An 18,918-nucleotide genomic window follows, 5' to 3' on the forward strand; every position below is an offset into this window, starting at 1 on the left:
CACTTCTCCTTCTTCACAGTGCACTTAAGTATCTAATATTTATATTTTATTGGTGAACTATTAAGGTGATACAAATATATTCACCAAAGTTACTTTTCTAGCGTAAGCAAATTAATTTACACGATTTTTTATTACTTTTTCATACGACTTTACCAGGTTTTATTTACTAGTTTTTATAATGCATTGTTTGTGGGTGACTTCAAGAAATTAAAGGTAATTATTTTTAATTATGGTCATTTGATAAGTTGCAAAAAGAGCATAAAAATCTATAGATTGAACTTTAAAAATTTAACAACTCTTGAATTTAATTTTTTACCATTAGTTAGATTATTACGTATTTAAAGTTGAATTGGTAGAAGTGAGCTGCTATTCACAAAGTAAGTTCAGTTTGTTCTGTTCCTATTTCTTAGTAACAAGACAATTATTATTCCTAGGCAATTATTAAGTACTTAAAGATTTGAAAGCAGCTGGGCTGTCATTGCAGACTCTTGTATGACTTCAGCGCCACCACCTCTCAAATACACATTCCGCTATCTTGACTACTGCAAAAATTTTCCATTGCAAGACTGTTGGCATAACAACAAAGACATAACTTGGCTGGCACCAGCTTATGTTTTTGTTTGCCTTGAAGTATAGTACAGTATTAATTTCCTCAAAAAGAAGGCCTCAAGTACCAGTGAATCGTTTTGGTAATGCTTTTTTCCTTGCAAATATTTCCCTAGACCCAGGAATGCGTTTGTTGTGAAAATATTAAATGCAGACTGGCAGTGTCATAGTCCACTTGAATACAGACGACACATCATCATTAGTCTAAAGATTGCTATTTAACGTCAAAAAAGCAGCAACTGGGTTTATACTCATCTTATAGGATTTAACCACGGTTGTGCTTCACTGTGTACAGCTGAATACTTGATTTCAGACTCCAGGCCTTGCTGAATGCTTTTCGGCTCTGGGCAGAAACAGCACTCAGACTAGCTTCAACTCGTCACAAAACTTCTTAGTCGATAGGCCCTAAGATATCTTCTTGATGCTAGCGTCATAGGTATATATTCAACGTGAGTGGCGCCTAGACTCGTAACAAGATTGAATTGTTGAAAATATTTTTAAGGGGTCTTGTGTCACAATCTTCGAAGTCAAAAGTCAAAGTTCTTCTTTAGCCACAAATGACGTCTTAAAGATATGACTGTAGTTACAAATTAGATAAGGGATGCGTAAGGTAAATCGGTTTACCACAAGTTTGAGGTGATGGTCTAATCTTCCGATACCAGAGGGTTATATTTTCATACAAGCATAAGTTGCTTGGACGAGAAATTTGGACCTGCTGCCATGCACTGGGAACTCGCCGGATTAAAAACCTAAGGCAAATTGATGGGCCTGTCTTAAAACGAAACTAATAGTCCGGTAGCAATTCCAAAATAAAATATTATGGATATGTAAAAAATTATAAAAACTCTGAAAAAATAATTTCTATAAAGAAAGTAGAAACATTTACGTGAATTGATAAGTCAATATTCCGCCAAAATAATTTATATTTTTGAGTTTTCACCTGAACTTTAATAAAATACGTAAATTAGAAAAAACCATTTCTTTTAGGAAAATAAAATAATAAAACTTATTTAAATAGATTGACTCTTACCCGAATAAAAAATAGAAGAATCAAGCGTAAAATTTTCCTCACAAAGGCGCCATAATGATATAATTATTTAAACGACATCAAAATAGAACATATTTACATGCCATCCTTATAATGAACTCATTTTTGCAAGTCGACAAAAATTTTCAAAAGTAAAAAGAATCGAAAATGAAAATAAAATTCAAATTCTGAATTAACTACTCCGTAAATTTTGTTATTCCGCTTCAATTATACACGAAAACTATGTGTGCATATATATATACTTAGATATATTCAGTTACACATATTTAATTTCATATTTATTTACATATGCGATAATATAAAACTATTATGCCAGATATATTATTAGTTTGTTTTTTTTTTTATGTAAATACCCATTTTGTATCTAAGCTTTTACAGTGTATGGTAAATCGTTCGCTCTTGAAGTAGCATACTTTTAGGCGCATATTGAATAAAGCCTTTACGTTTCTGCTACTACTTTAATGCTAATGTGAACTTTTATTTTACCTTTGCCTTCAACAGAAGAATGGATAACAAAAAGAAAAACTGAACTTACAACAACACGCCAAATCGAAACGCGCGTAAAGCGGCAATTGGTGCTGGAGGATGGCAAGGTTGTGGAGGACTCAGGACCAATTGTCTCCACGAATACAACGGAAGATACTGATAAGCAGGAAACTGAAACAACGGAGGTGAGTTTCTTAGTAACAGAAATCAATGCAAATATTTATTTTAGGTTTGAAGTTTCATACGTCCTTCGTATGTGGATATGTAATATATATGTATGTATGTTTCCATAAATCAAAGTAATAGATTTATGGTATTTTTAAAATAAATGCGCATTTATGAAAATAAGTTTAGTTGCAAATTTAACGAAATAAATAGAACGAAATATAATAAATTAAAATAGAATGAAATAAAATAATATAAAATTTAAGGAAGATAAATTTGATAAATAAACAATTTAGTTTAATGCATCTATATAAAAGATAATAGATAAAATAAATTAGAGTCAATGGTTACATTAGAGCAGGCTTTTATCAACAAAATAACCAAAAACGTGCTGGTCGCACTTCTCTAAATAGGCAGTAAGGGGCAAGAATTTGTGGAATATTGATCTGCCTCATCTCACTACTGACACTTTTAATCCTTGTTAATCTCAATAAAACAGCACAGTTGTGCTATTGTACAAACATATTTTCATATGCCGCGGACATCCAAAAAAGAGGGACTTTAAGGGGTTACATGGGTTCCGTTGGTTCAAAAAATCGATTTATTTTTTTGAGCTTATTAATTTCTACAACATCTCAGGAATGTTATCCTAAATTTTCAAGTCGATCCGAATAATAAATTCGGAGATACAGCCTCTGGAAAGTGTGCGCTCGAAGCCATTTTTATTGTTACTCAAAACTTTAAACGCGTTTTTCTCGGAACTATGTTTTCCAAGTCGGTTGTCAAATGTTCTCGAAAACTACTCAACCGATCTTGATGAAATTTTACACAGGTGTTCGAAATACAATTTACTCGTGCTTGAACGAAGGATTTTGTTTTTTTTTTTCAATTACAACTATTTAAAAAAAACAAAATGTCAAGGAAATGTGACCGAAATTTTAATTTTATTGGAAAAATGTCTGCCAAAATTCCAATTTTTACTTTTTTTTTCTTTCCTTCGTTCAAGCACGAGTTTATGGTCTTAACTAAACCACTTATTTTTGTTTTTTTTTTTTCATTTTTGATGAGTCTGTCAGGAGTTATGCTGACAACGCGGACGCACCTTTTTTTCGAGGGATCACCGGAAATTACGTCACAATGGAGGAGTTTTATTATTTTTTTTTTAATTTCAGAAATTATTCTTTAAATATGTATCTATAAGACAGAAAAAAGTTTGAAATAAATAAATAATTTTTTAGGCTTTTTTTTACCCGACGAACCCCATATAACCCTTTAACTGCAGATAGCCCTATGTATGTATATTAGGACGGGTCGATTTAAAAATCGCTTATTGCTCTGTGAAAATCGTATTCTAGGGATCAAAATAAGAAACTTTGCCGAAGGAACCATACCTCTAAAACGAATTCTGATGTCCCCCAATTTGGAGGATGTCCCATTTTTGGCCTTTTCATGAAAAAATCAGCTAAATGGCTATGTTTTTTCTTTATTTTTATTTATTTATAATAATATCTATTTTTTCTCTTAAGAAATTTATTTAGTCAGAACATATGTAAATGAATGAATGTGAGTTATAGAAAAGAAACTAAGAAGTTCGACCCAAATTGGGGGACATCAGAATTCGTTTTAGAGGTATGGTTCCTTCGGCGAAGTTTCTTATTTTGATCCCTAGAATATGATTTTCACAGAGCAATGGGCGATTTTTTTGCCTCCCCACAAATCGACCCGGCCTAATGTGTATGTACAACCGTAGCTCATCTATTTTAATTATTTATTTATTTCAAGAAGTCAAGAAAACAAGATTTTAAACAGACTACATCCTAAAAATATTAATAAAATTATACAGATAATTAAATTACAAACTTACGTCTGAATAAACTAAAAGATGCATTTCACTAGTACAGATAATTCTTTCTTTGAAAGTGATACATCTGGGAAGTTGGAATTGGAGATCTGATTTAAATCGTGAAGTGTATGTTTAATGGAGCATTACGAGCATAATTAGTATTGAACTTATTTAGATGAAAAGGAAGAGCGTACATTTTACTGTATTTCTTTGATAAAGGTGAAAGGGCTGAAATTGTGAATGGTGGTTATGATGCCGATAGTAATAGCTAATATTGTCGATTCCATTCTGGTATTTTTGATATTATACAAAAAGTCGATAATGTCGATAGTCAAGAGTTCGTAGTCGTAGCATCGCCCAGGAGCTAAAGATCGACCGTAAAACAGTTTTAAACCATTTGCGCAAAAATTTAACGTACAATAATTATTGTAATTATAATGGATATGTTGAATAATATAAGATGAGAAAACGGTCCTTGGGAGGATATGTTAAAAACTAATGTTTCTGTGTTTCATGGAGGTTAAATTATCCTCATAACTTAAACCTAATCACCATTGCAAAATAAATTTTAGTTATAGTATATTACGTATTTGTATTATGAGGTTATACAGGGTGGCGCAAAATTAATCATCCAATTTCGTTTTTATAACATTTTTTTACAAAATGAAAAGAATTTATTGAAAGAATTGTGTGAGAAGAATAAAGAAAGAATTGTGTAATAGAAATCTTTATTTTAACCCATACGTGCTCCATTATTGCTTGTATTTCTATATATGTACCATATAGCAGCCGTCTAGCTCAGAAGTGTCAAATATGATTGGCGTACAACGCCATTTGCAAAAATTATGAATCTTCCGATAGAGTGATTGATTTTGCGCCACCTCATATTTAAAGCTTCGCATCCAAATTTAATGCAACTTAAAACCACGAATTTCATTTCAGAAACATGATTTAGGTATACCCTTAGATGGTGTAGTGACGGCGGCCAATGTTGGTGCATTAGAAGCGCCTGACACCGTTGATGGCCAAGTCGCTGTGCTGCCCGCTGAGCAAGCCAAGGTTGTTAAGAAAATGGTGCCGCGTCCAGCAGATGGACTTGTGTGCGAAACGAACGAAAAGCGTGTGATCTCACATGAGGAAATCAAGGATTATCTAGAAACGGAGGATGTACGAAATTTGGGAGATTTCTCGGACGAGGTAAATATTGCAAACACTTAGTTTAGTTTATTTAATTTTTTTTCAGTTTAAAAATTTTATTAGGTCATTTGAAATTGTATTGAACGAATTGAATCTTGCGGCAATTGTGGTAAAGAACTGTATTGTGGCAAGATAACGTATTTGCTACGGCTTCAGCACGCGTTCTACATTTATTCCGAAAACTGCAAGCATAAAAAAAAACCAAATCTAAATATTTGTATTAGTGGTCTAGACAAAATATATGAGCACACAGGCAATAGTGTTTGCCTAGCAGCGTAGGCATTTTGACTATTTGCAAAAACAAATTTACACAACAACAAATATACACATAAATATGTATGCATATTGTTTACTGTTAGATACTTGTTGTGAAGCCAGCTGGCTGGCTGGAGGCTGCGGCCTGATAGGCAAGCAAGCTGGTATTAATATTACCCCCAGTCCGGTTATCGAAGTTGAAGTACTCGTTGCTTGAGTTGCATTTTTTCACAAATTTTGCGAATTTTCAGCTAATAATGAGGGAAAGGCAAATTTATTCGATTTGTAAATGAATGAACTGATTGTGGTCCGTTTAAGCCGGTGGCATTTAGTAAAAAATATTGGTGTGTGCATTAAATGCAATTACTGTTGATACTTACAACAACAAATATACATACACTCTTACATTTTTACACATGTTCGTATGTATGTGTAAGTACACGTGTTCATACATATGTACATAAATATATTTCTATGTACTACATAAAATTATAAAAGTATCTAATCTTGTACTATTATAAAAAAATATTTTCCTCTCTCAGGATATGGGGCGGCCAACATGGCACGCTGTGCGTGGCATGCTGATAGTAGGTTCTGAATTCGAAACCTACATATGTATATATATTTTTTTAATTCAGTCATCATTTGTTTTTATCTTATCAACTTGAAAAGGGGTTGGTCGGTTGATGTAATGTTTAACACAACGTTGCCTTCGACTGCGCGCATGCCTACGAAAGACGAATTCGCTAAGACCTGAAATCGGTTAAGTGCTACGGTACAAGAGTTCACAATATTGGCTACAAATGAGAGGAGCTTGAGTGTTAAATAGGGTTGGTACGAGGTATGGTAAACCATATTAAATTCTCTCAAAGTTCTAGAAATAGGTGATTTACAAGCATAATTAATTTTAACCATCTATTACCAGAAAACACATGATTTTGCAAGCTTCACTGAAGAATCTTGAAATTAATTTTCTCGAGTAGCAATGGAGAGTCAATCGCCCCACTTATCAAATCGAAAACGAAAGTTTGAGTAAGAAAGTCCTTCTAATATCTAGTGCTAAATTTAATAACAACTTATTTATACGAGGGGTGCCTTTTATATTTCGGGATTAGAGAACAAGAACAAATTTTAATCATCGAAAATCACTTTATTGTTTTTCAAAATATTCTCCATGAAGATCTATACACTTTTGCATGCGTTTGAACCAATTGTCGAAGCACTTTTGCCACTCTGAATGAGGTACCTTCAAAACATGCATTCTGAATGCCGCAACCGCTTCTTCAGGTGTCGAAAAACGTTGACCTCTCAGTTTGTTTTTTACGTACGGGAATAAAAAGAAGTCATTCGGTGCCAAGTCAGGACTATACGGCGGATGACCCATTAATTCAATGTTTTGGGTGCTCAAAAATGCAGTTGTTTGAGCCGATGTGTGAGATTTGGCTCATCTTGAAACACCCATACAGTCGACTGCTGTTTACTTTCGGGCTCATACGCGTAAATCCAAGATTCATCACCTGTCACGATGTCATAGACGTGTTTCGAAGCCCCGCTATCGTATTTTTTGAGCATTTCCTTCGACCAATCGACACGGGCCTTTTTTTTGAGCGATTGACAAATTGTGTGGGATCCAAAGCGAACAAATTTTTTTGACAGTCAAATGTTTATGCAATATTGAATGTATGCTGGTCCCACTAATGCCTAAGATTGTCTCAATCTCACGATAGGTCACATGACGATCTTGCAATATCAGTTCGCACACAGCATCAATGGTTTTCGGAACAACAACTGATTTTGGACGACCTTCACGAAATTCGTCTTGGAGTGAACTACGACCACGATTGAATTCACCATACCATCGATAAACACTGGTCCTTGATGGAGCTTCCTCGCTTCCTGAATTAAGTTCATCCATGTAATGTTGCTGAGTTAATCCACGTCGAAAGTTGTAAAAAATAATCGCACGAAAATGTTCACGATTTAATTCCATTTTTGGACCGAGATGAATTTTTTAAGTTAGTGTAAACAACACAAATAGCGCTGGTATTTCAAAACGTTCTGAGTACGTAAAAGCCAAAAAATGTCAAACTTTGCGATACAGCTGTCAGTTGCCAGATTGCAACACCAGGGTTGCCAAATCCCAAAGCATAAAAGGCACCCCTCGTACATAAATAGGGCTGCCAACCTATCTAGAAAATTAAAACCAATTCAATGGCATTCAACGCAAACTTTTTAAGAAAGCTTTCGTCCAGACACCTTTTAGTATGCGATTGTCACATTTTGCTACGTAGTTGAAACCTACATACATACAATATATAAAATATTAAGGCAGCCGACCGAAACGATCAAAACTGTATGAGGCAGCTTCGTGTACATTTGTTAGTTGCAGTCGCTACGTAGTGCAGGAGAACTACTAAAATAGTCATATTTCAGAAGTTTGGACTTTTTTCAAAAATCCACACCAACATTCAAACATTCCATTTTCAATTGATTAAAAGTAATTTTTCTGATTTTTAACACTTTTTACATATTACTTACAGAGTAATGTGCACTTTAAACTGTTTAAAAACTGGTCAAATCAAGTAAATATTAAATTAAGAAAATTATTTGGCATGATTTTAGACAAAAGAGTTTCGAATCTATTAAATCATTTATTATGTATTTAGTTTTTATAAATTAAGTGTAAATAAATTCACAAAAAGTTTTTCTTTGTGGAAACGGGCTACATCCCGATTAAATCATTTATTTAGACGTTTTAGAGTTTAAGTCTTTTATAATACATCTAAAGAATGGAAGGTACAAAAATTTAAAAAACTGAATTCTAGATATACAAGTTTAATACAACTTCTTAAATTACTTTTAAGCCTTGAAAACAAGAAGAAGAGTAAGGTTTTTAAAGATAAATACAATGCGCTCAAATCTTTTAAAAACGCTTCCTCGATTTTGAACATGACATAGATAGCGCCAATTTAAAATGTTTTAAAATACTTTTAGATTTCAAAGTGTCTCATAAAAGACTATTATTTCCTAAACTTTCAAAAAACAAAAAACGAAACACTACTTGGCGTACATTTTACCAAAGCCTTAACCAACATTTAAATATGTAGATAAGATATTTTAATAAATATGAGCACTGACGTTATAAACTCAAAACAAAGCGTTGCTGCAGTTGATAGTCAACGAAACAGCCAACACTTAAAGTAAAATTATAATAGGAACAACAGAGAAGCAACCATCTAGATAGGGATTCACAAAGGTTTTGATACTCTTATTCCGATGATTGCAATAGGACAGCTATTAAATAGGCATTAATTGTGGCGTCAAAAATTTTCATCGCGGCATTGAATAGATATAGGGAGCTTCCGAAAAATACGCTATTTTAAGTATTAACCCCTTGCGCTCGAGTGGCGACTCTCACTCGCCACGATGTTTCATGAAGCAACTCGAACGGCGAGTGAGAGGCGACAGTGTTTGTTTAGACTAGATTTCTTTATATCCAGTTCATAGAAGCTCACTATTGGTTTATGAATAAAGATATAAGGCTAACGTAAAGGAAATTTCATGAATTTTTGTATAAAACGAAAAACAAGTTTTACCCTTATTTTCCAAAAATGCTTTGCAAAAGAATTATGCATAATAAAAACTCAAATTTAGAATATAAAGTAAGTGGAATAATATATATAAATACATCACAAAATAACAACATTCAAGTTAAAAACTTTATTAATTCTATTAGTAATCCAGTTGAAGAATTCTTTTTTTAACATAAATATAAAAAGATATAATTTTATAAGTTTTAGTTCTCTGTTTCTGTATGGGATCGCTCTCTATATTGCAGTCCAATGTCCTTCTATTGTATTTGTGCAAACACCTGTAGCTCTATTTTTGAACTCTCTTGAATAGTTTACGGTAAAATGTAAATATCCAACTTGATCAAGGCCAAAATAAGTCTTCCATATATCGGTTTAAAATATAACGTTTTTGTATGTTAATCTGTATACATATAAATTCATTGCATGCAACCTATAAGACACTCGTAATATATGCGCAAAATCGTGTCGAGTTGCTGCTCCACCCGAATGAAAAAGTCGTCGAGTGCAAAGGGTTAATAAGAGTACAAAGTCAAAGTTTGTCAGAGGATACATTTGCAGTCAGTTGCAGTTTTGCCTTTGGTTGATCATGTGAAGCATGGCGGCGGTAATATACTGATTTAGGACGCAATGACAGCAAATGAAGCGGACATATAATATTTTATTACACCGGACTTGCCTTGACAAAATCCAACGACTTAAAGACCATGACGTAGCTAGACAGGAGTGATTACTTAACAACGTCAAACACATTTTGCCTCATCTTCTGAGCGTTTGGTCCCGTTGAGCATTTGAAAGAAATCTGGAAGCCGTTTAAAAGCTGTTTTAATGAAATTTTTTTATTTCTTCATTTTCTTTGGTAGTCTCTTTGTTTAAGTAAAAAAAAATTGGTTAGTCTAGTGTATGTTAGGTGGCGCAAAATTAATCATTCACTATCATTTTTAAATAAATATTTTACTAAATAAAAAAAAGGTTTTGAAGGATGGAAATCTTCATATTTACCCTTACGCGCTCGATTGCCTCTCTGTTGGTACACAGCAGCTGTCTAGTTCACCAGTGTCAAATATGACTGACCTACGACGTTGCAAAAATTATAAATCTTGCGATAGAGTGATTAATTATATGCCACCTTGTATACATATTATTTTTGATTTACATGATAAAGAATCTAATACCTTCGATTCGCTTTTGGTCTTGTGAAAATTATGTTAACCAAACGTATTTCAGAGAAACGCAAGTGAGTTTCAGAAAATCACAAATAAATTTAGTTTTAATAAGCTTCTGAAAAAAAAATACTTTACCACCATCCAAAGGATGGTACAAATTTGCATTTAATCGGGGCTATAAGCACAACTGGCATTTGGTTTGTGGAAACGTGTCGCGGTCCGTTCAGAAATGAGTTGGTGCAGAAACTTCTGCAAAAGTGGACAAATTTGGGAAATTAATTTTTAGAATTAGAAATGGTTGTTCTGTGTGATAATGCACATCGCCATGCTGGGCTGCAGTAAGTTGTTTCCAATAATAGGTCTGCCTCACTTTTGCGCCAACATTGAACCTTATTGAAAACGTATGGGCAAAAATTAAGACACTCTCTCAAAACAGATTAAGTTTGCGCTATTCAGCACACATCTATTTTTATTTTTATTATGTTTTGATCTTATGGGAAATGTCGTTAGGAATGGAAACTATGCACTGACTTATGGAGTTTTCCTTTTTGTTATTTTATCCGTTAAGGAAACATGTTTCTGGAATACATTTGGGTATTCGTTTGAAATACAGTTTGAAAAGGTGTGGAGGGGATTAACTTCAGGTTACTCAAGTTCCCCAGTTTACTTCTGGGCCACTCTTAATATTATTGAACTTAATTTTTTGCTTAAAAATTTATTCCTCGTAAATTTGAAATCCGTTGGGACTAATATAAATTCCTAAAACTCATAAATTTAGATTACCTTTGCTTCTAGCGGTATATAAAAATGAGAATAATTTTTCCTTACGAAAAAATTTCCTATGTTTCACGTCGACATTTCTATTGAATTAGTTTTTAGCTACAGTTATATATGTATGTATAATATTTGATGTGTGGAAAATTTGACGCAATTTGATGTCGAATTCATTGCACTAAGTCATCAAGCATTGGTTTGAACAAACAAAATTTTCAGTTTGTTATGGCCGCTAATGCACCGAGTTTATTACTAGCAACGCCAAAGCTACACGTACCACATTTGCACTATTCCCATTTCACAACTTCACTTCGTTTCGCTGCAGTTGCCCTTTTATTGCGAGAGTTGAAAATCATCTTCATCACGAGAGCAGTCTGTATACACGTTCACACACACACACCTGTGCAAAGTTGTGTCTCTTATTTTTTTGCTTTATGGCCGTAGCAGAATCAGGTTTGTTGCTAGAGTATTTTATTATTTTACCAACCCTAAACAACTTCAACTGTTGCCAAGAAAATAAAGCACAATAATTATGGCCTAAAGCCAGGAGAGGTGCACTCAGCTGTATTCTAACATCAAAAACACAAAATGAAAAATAAAACTAGAAAGAAATAAACAGAAGCAAATACGAAGTAACGCTAAGAAGAGCTCAGCGCTGGAGCTTGCTGATAGCAGTAAAGAAAAAATGGCGCTGTAATAGGAGCCGCGTTTAGCCGAAGTATCAGCCGTAGCTGCAGCAGAAACAACATTAACATTCGCGCTGTGCAGACGAAACGCAGCAAAAGATCGACTTCAACTTTCTGCTTTCGCCTCTTTCTTTGGAGTAGCATTTTACTAGAAGCTGGTCAAAAGTGTGTGTGTGTCTATATGTGCGGGATTGACGTCGCTTGGAGTATTGCTGCGCGGAGTCATTAAGCTTAATCAGATGCTTCTGAAGAGTAACTAGAAGAGCACATCTCCATCTCCAAAAGCAACAACACCATAGTTTTTGCAATCGACCAACTAAATTCCAACAACAACAAAGCACACACCGGAACAAGTTGCATCATGTGGCAGAGCTGAGCGCGCTACATTGAAACTGCAGCTAAAGTTGGGACCATAGTCGGGGTGAAGCCAAGATGGAGACTGAAGAAAAAAATATACGCCACAGTCAGAGACACAGCGCAGTAGAGGCGGTTGAGCCACAACTCGACGAAAACGCCGCAGTCAGCCACAAAGTCATAAAACAGACACCACAAATACTGGTGCTTGCGCTGGCTCGCTGCCTTAGTGGTTGGCTGCTGAGCTGCTTAGCGGCAGCAAAAAAACTCTGTCTCTTCTTGGTTTGGTTTGCCGCAATCAGTTGTTGTTTAGCATGCGCGACGGTTAGATATAATTTTGAATGCGCTTTATCGAGCTTGTGCGGAAAGAATTGTGTTTTTGAGGAGGCAAATATATGTGCGCAGCATACTTTTTATTTTATGTCAATATCTGTGTGTACTTTCCTTAAAAAGTTGTAAAAAGTGTTTCCATGTTTTCAACTTATGAACTTTGCTATAAGAAGAAGAAGAAAACGCCACAAGCATTAAACTTTCTTTCACACTAAATATTGACTAATTCAACAAAACAAGAATTTACCAAAAAAAAAGTAATTAAAATTATAACCGAAATATCAATACCTAAAACCCACTCAGCCGCGTTTGCGGTCAAAAATCGCACTAGCACAGCCTTGGTGTTCGCGAAATAAAACGAAACAAATAATTAGCAGTGTTTAAAATATAAATATAAGAAATAAAGCAAAACACAACAGCATGACCAATAAAAATACGTAACAATTGTGAAAGACAATCAAAGAAACGGCAACAACATCAACAACAACAAAGAAGCAATCACATAAAAACAAAAGAAAAGGTAAAATTGTGTATCACAAAAGTTTTCGATTTGAAATCAGTGGTGTTGGCGGCAGCGGCGGTGACGACGACGGCGACCTTCGCCACCTCCTTTACACATCGCTCAGCCACGCACTAAGCACAAGCGTTAAACGGCCTTAACGATTGGAGATGATAATATACATATGTTAGAGTTGTGGCCTAACAAACTGGCCGACAGAGCAAACTCTCGTTGTTCCTTTTGCTATTATTGTTGTTGCTGCTGGGCGCTAGCTTTAATGACTCTTGCTGTCGATGGCGATGGCGATGACGATGACGATGCCGAATACCGATGACGGCAAAATTGTTGTTTAAGTTGTTTCTTCTGTTGTAGCAATTGTTGTTGTGTTTTGTATATAAACGTTGTTGTAATCGTTGCTGTATTCCTCATTAAGTTTGTTGTTGCGACTGTGCTTGCCTGCGGTTGCGCCGTTGCTGTTTGTAGATATTTTAATATGTAGTGGAAGCAGAATAACACAAAAGACTTAAGCTACGAACTTGATCTTTTGTTCTATGCAGCAGTCGGAGCAGCAGCAGCACCAACAATGCAATACATAGCAAAAATACCAGCACTATTGACTCAGCAATCGCAGTCGTATTCGCGGAGGTTAAACGATAACAACAAAACAACCAGAAGAAAACACAAAAGCGCACAGCAACAAATGCAAAAACAGCTACAGCTACACAAAGTTGAGTTGGCCTGCAGTGATTGAATTTATTATAGAAACAATGTATAACAGCAGCAGCAGATAAAGCGCCTAGCTGATGGTACTTCTGCGGCTGCTGCTGGTACTGCTGTTCTGGCACGTTACCCAAATGAACGGGCTCAAATGAGCTATAATAAGTTTTGATGTTATTTTTTTGCGGTTCCAGTTTCTTTTGCTTCTGCAGCGTCTGCCTTTGCTTCTTCTTCTTGTGTAGCTCCTTTACTACATAGTGGGCACCTTCAGCGTCGAGAGATGCTTTTTACACTTTTTTACTATCCCCATCATCATCATTATAACCGCATGCTGATTACTTTAACTCGTCGCTGGCAATGCTGCTCTGCGCTACGCTTCCAACAAACCGGTACTGGGCAATTACCTATCCCGGGAGGGAGTGGCTGCATGCTATAGCCGCATCTATACGATTTTGCAGCAAATAGGTAGAACTAATGAAGGCGAAAAAGAACAGACAGAAAGAGTTTTCTAATAGCTAAAGTGAACTGAGTTGATGATATTTGGAAATCTTTGCAATAGAAGTATGTACAGACTGTGCGGAAGTGAAGAGCATAAATAATAGACCTGTAACTGCCAATCTGTGTCGAAAATAACGAACGCTGAAAACATTTAAAAATGATGTGGGTATTTAGAAAGAGCTTTTTTAGTTGTATTTAGAGTAATTTTTAAGCGTAAATCTCTATATGCAATACATAGTTATCGCGAAGAATTGAGCTGTGTGAAAATATAGCAACTCATTTGTTCTATAACGAAAGACGTTAAGGGTATATGCAAACAGATTATACAAAACGATGTTTTTTCTATTTTTATCGGACTAGTATTACGTGTGGGCGTGTCTGCTGTTTCCCTTCAATATCCAAAAGTTTGTAAATGAATACAGCTTGAGTTGCTGACTGACAATGACTTAGGCCCAAAATAATTTTTAAAAGAAAATAGCAAAGAAAGTCATTCCGCACTATATTTACACTCTGTTCCATTCAATGAAGATATGAAACTTGCATTTAATTTTATTTATTTATTATATTGGATTAGGATAACAAATGAAATCTGTCGTTAAAGGTTTCTCTAGTCCATCATGTTTAGCTCAGATTATTACAACACGTTGAACTCCGCCAATATACCTCGCAAACATGATTACGACAAAAATAATCGAATAATAGGCAGAGTAACGTTGATAATCTGAATTGGAGTAGGCTTCACACCCCCGTCAGATTTTGCTTCAAACCTCTGCTTCGTTTTAAATTTTTCCAGTGAGTAGTTTTTATTGTTTCACAAAATATCGGGACTTAATGGGGGTAGACTTTTTCTAAATACTAGGTTGTTCAATAAGTTTTGCGATTTGATAAGAAATTACTCTGGTGGTTTGAAATACTCTTTATTATGCAATATAGACTCCCTGAATACCATGCACTTATTCCAAAATATTCCAATTTATGATTTCCCTCCGTGAAGTGAGAATCTGGGAGGCCTGCAAAATACGCTTACTCAGCGTTTATGTCCTCATAATTTGATGAAAAACGCCTTCCATACAAAATTGCCCCACGAATCTGCTTTCAGATAATATAAAGTAATCGGTTGTCTAAAATATATCTTATTATATTAGCACCCATAGTAGAATGAGAAAATACCAATGAAGGCATTAAAAAGTTGCGCCACGTCTAATTTCTAGAAAAGTCTTTATTAGTGTTTCGAAAAGTGTTCAACATTATTTGAGTTATCCTTTGAATCCAAGTCACATGTACATATAGTATTCATCTAGATTTATTCGAAATTTCTCTTAACCCTCCGATGTTCGGTGCCTTATGATGCGGTAAGTGCATCATAAGGGTCTGCCCAGACCCATACAAATAATGTAAGAATTACGGTTTTAAAAATAATTTTACTTATTTATTTGAACGGATTAGTATTAATTACGAAGAGCAATTGGGTTTACAACTATATAGTTGCATAGAATGTTCATAAAGACATATGGGACGATTACATTTGCTGCAGTTATAACGAGTTTTACGTCGCTTTTTCGAAGAAGAAGCAGCACAATGGTAGCACAATGACCGTGTTGAAGCAACTTGAGCATATGATTGTTGCTGTGCTGCATCTGATGTCGATGGATAAGATTCCGGTACCTAAAAGTAGCGAAATAATTTATTTTCAATTAGTTAATATGAATACATGCATACACATATCTTTATACCCGGAGATATATATAGGTGTGTATATAATTCATACTCCCCTTGATATTGAAAAGATTCATTGCTTGTCTTATATGAGCAAACCTCCATACTAATGGGTTAGTCCCCGGTTTCATCATATGAGGGATAACTAGCTGCCGTGCCAATTCAATGATGAATGAGCGCCTCTTATCACTCTGCTTTGCCGGATTCAGCTCGTCATAGATGATGAATGAGGCCAAACCGGCAATATCAAGCATATTATAAAACATTGCCAGTGGCCAACGGTTTGTCGAGCGTTTGCACGAATAGCCAGTGAACATTTGATCCATTGTATGTACCCCCGCTTTAAATTTATTGTAGTCCAACATTTGATCTGGCTTGAATCCTTTCAGTGGATCGGTGCTTTGACGGTAATGGGCAGTGGATAACATAATTACTGGCTTTTTCGGCTTTGCCATATACGAGCACAGAGCGATATTATTATTGTGATAACAAAATAAAGTGCTTTTAACATCACGCTTCGGGTTAAGCAATTCATGCGGAATGAAGGTCTTATTTTTTCTTACGGTACCGACGAAAGCCACTCTACGATCCATCAACATTTCTGCCAAGTTGTATGTTGAAAAAAAATTCTCAGCATAAACAGTCCTACCGCTGTCCATATAATTTTCTATCAATTTCATAATGACCCGTTCACCTTGATTCGTTTCTCGCTGGCCACCTGGTGGTTTTCCGGTATAAATTATACCTTTCAAAGAGTAGTTTGAAACAGAGTCACAAATCCACCACACTTTCATGCCATATTTTGCCGGCTTACTCGGAATATATTGGGTGAATCGAGTGCGCCCACGATATGGAAATAACTGTTCATCGACGGTTACATGACAATTCGGAGTGTATGCTTTCTCTAAATTGGCCATCAGCATGAGCCGTACATCATCCAGGGCAGCAGATTTGCTTTGCTTCAACCTCTCAGCACGCGTACCACTGTTATCGAAACGGATGAAAGTAGTTAAGCTCTTGAACCGATTCAATGACATAGTGGCCTTATAAATTGGCATATTGTAACTGGCCCACAATTCTTTCGCTGGCTGAGAATTCGAGTGGAATACACCAGCAATAAGTAGCATCCCAAAAAAAGCATACATTTCGTCTTCGTTAGTCATTACCCAAGAACGCTGTTTATTACTGGGATGCTTTTCATTCCATAGACGAAACGCTTCAACGGCTTTTCTGTTGGTTTCCCGTACAATGATACTTACGACTTCAGGAGACAGCAATAGCTTGAAAAGAGCTTTATGACTCGGTGACGCTCCTCGTAGTGGCCCTTTACGAGTAAAAGTTGTAATATTGTGACAACGAGGCCTTCCAGGTGGTGGAGGATTTGAATTCCACATCTTACCATCTTTCGACCTGTATATAAGGCCCTGGGTAATAGATGTGCTGCATGATTCCATTGTGGTTGAAGCCTGAAGGGCGATAGCTTTTCTATACAAATCCTCAATATCATCATGGTTTTCATCCAGAACAGCCTCTTACTCGATTTCCTGTTCTATATCTGATGCTTCACCGAAGTCATCTTCATCTGGAAAATATTCATCATCTTCTACGTCGCCACTTGTTTCAAATGGATCGGACTCCTGTCCCATAATTTCTTCAATTTGTGCCTGAAGTCGCTGACTTTCTTCCGGACTCACATTTGCTGCACTTAGCTTACGAAGCAAACCCGTCATCACATCAACTTCATCCATATTTACTTGTTCCATTTTATTTAAAAAAACACTTCCCACTAATTAAAAAACACGTGTTCACTTTAATTTTCAAATGTCAACTAAAAAATTATCTCTGCCGCTGCCTCCGCTAACAGTTTGGTTGTTTACACCTAACGGTTAACCAATTTATATGAGAAGCTTATATGGGTCTGCACAGACCCATGTGAGCTTAATTAACGAAATTAGGTTAAAATTATTATTTTTACAACCAATATAGCAAAACTCTTAATTTTTCTACTTCATTGTGTTTAGCACACTACATTTTAGGAAGTCATGGACTAAGAAGCCTCAGATATTAAAAATAAAAGATCTACATACATTTAAAGATCGAATGGGTCTGGCCAGACCCATATGAACATCGGAGGGTTAACCCATATCTCCTCCTCCAGACGCAATACACATTTTTTGACTTTGTTTTTTAATTTTGTCTTCTCTCTATTTTTCTTTTTTTTTTCTTTTTCTGCAATCACCCTGAACACTGCAATTTTATTCTATGACTTCAATAGACTCAAAACGGGTGCCTCGGAACTGTGATTTCAATAATTCCAAAGAAAAATAAAAAGTCACATGGAACGAGATCTGCTGTGTAGGTGGCTGAAAAGTAATATTTAGAAGTTTTTTAACTTAAATTTTTTCCACAATTCTGATAATTTCTTGCGGATGCTCTCACGCAGATGTCTCGGGTATGACAGATTATAAATCCAGATTGAAGTGCTACTGAATACCATACACACACTCTTATGCGATTTTCAAATTACAGAGAAGTGGTACTTGCTCTTCAAATGCCCTCCACAGTGTCATCATGACCTGACTTTGTAGTGATTTGGTACTCACCAGGCCCAGTAATACTGGTCACATAATAGTCAAAAAAATTAAACAAAAATTCACTTTGGATGGAGGGAGGGGGTTGAGTCGATTTGAGAAAGGGCAAATTACTATGCATGAAATCATAGCAAATCATATAAAGACAATGAATATTTGAGTTGAAAGTTTAAATTAATCCTTCCATAACTCATTCCTTATTGGAACGGCAGAAACTTTTGAGAATTCTAAAAAAACTCAAAAATTTACCAAAATAATTTGAAAAACTATAAAATTTTGTTTAACACTTTCAAGTGAATTTCAATTAAAATTCTCAGAAATGCATACTTTGGTATGCGCTCAACTACGTGAGTTGACTGCCACTCAACGCTATGGTGCATCAAGCCATGCAGCACTC

General features: G+C 35.4%; 1 protein-coding gene across 5 annotated transcripts in view; it reads left to right on the forward strand.

Moving 5' to 3' along the window:
- Positions 1–18,918, forward strand: part of LOC129239427 (uncharacterized) — a 161,288-nt gene that overhangs the window by 108,190 nt on the left and 34,180 nt on the right. For 4 of the 5 annotated variants that reach the window (XM_054874901.1, XM_054874897.1, XM_054874899.1 and 1 more), the window contains 2 exons: positions 2,156–2,325; positions 5,091–5,345. In XM_054874901.1, coding sequence (XP_054730876.1) covers positions 2,156–2,325; positions 5,091–5,345 — 425 coding nt within the window. The remainder of the gene's footprint in view (positions 1–2,155; positions 2,326–5,090; positions 5,346–18,918) is intronic. The other variant, XM_054874900.1, reaches the window with a different exon arrangement.

Source organism: Anastrepha obliqua, chromosome 2 (assembly GCF_027943255.1).
Source record: "Anastrepha obliqua isolate idAnaObli1 chromosome 2, idAnaObli1_1.0, whole genome shotgun sequence".
In the NCBI taxonomy this organism is placed as follows: domain Eukaryota; kingdom Metazoa; phylum Arthropoda; class Insecta; order Diptera; family Tephritidae; genus Anastrepha; species Anastrepha obliqua.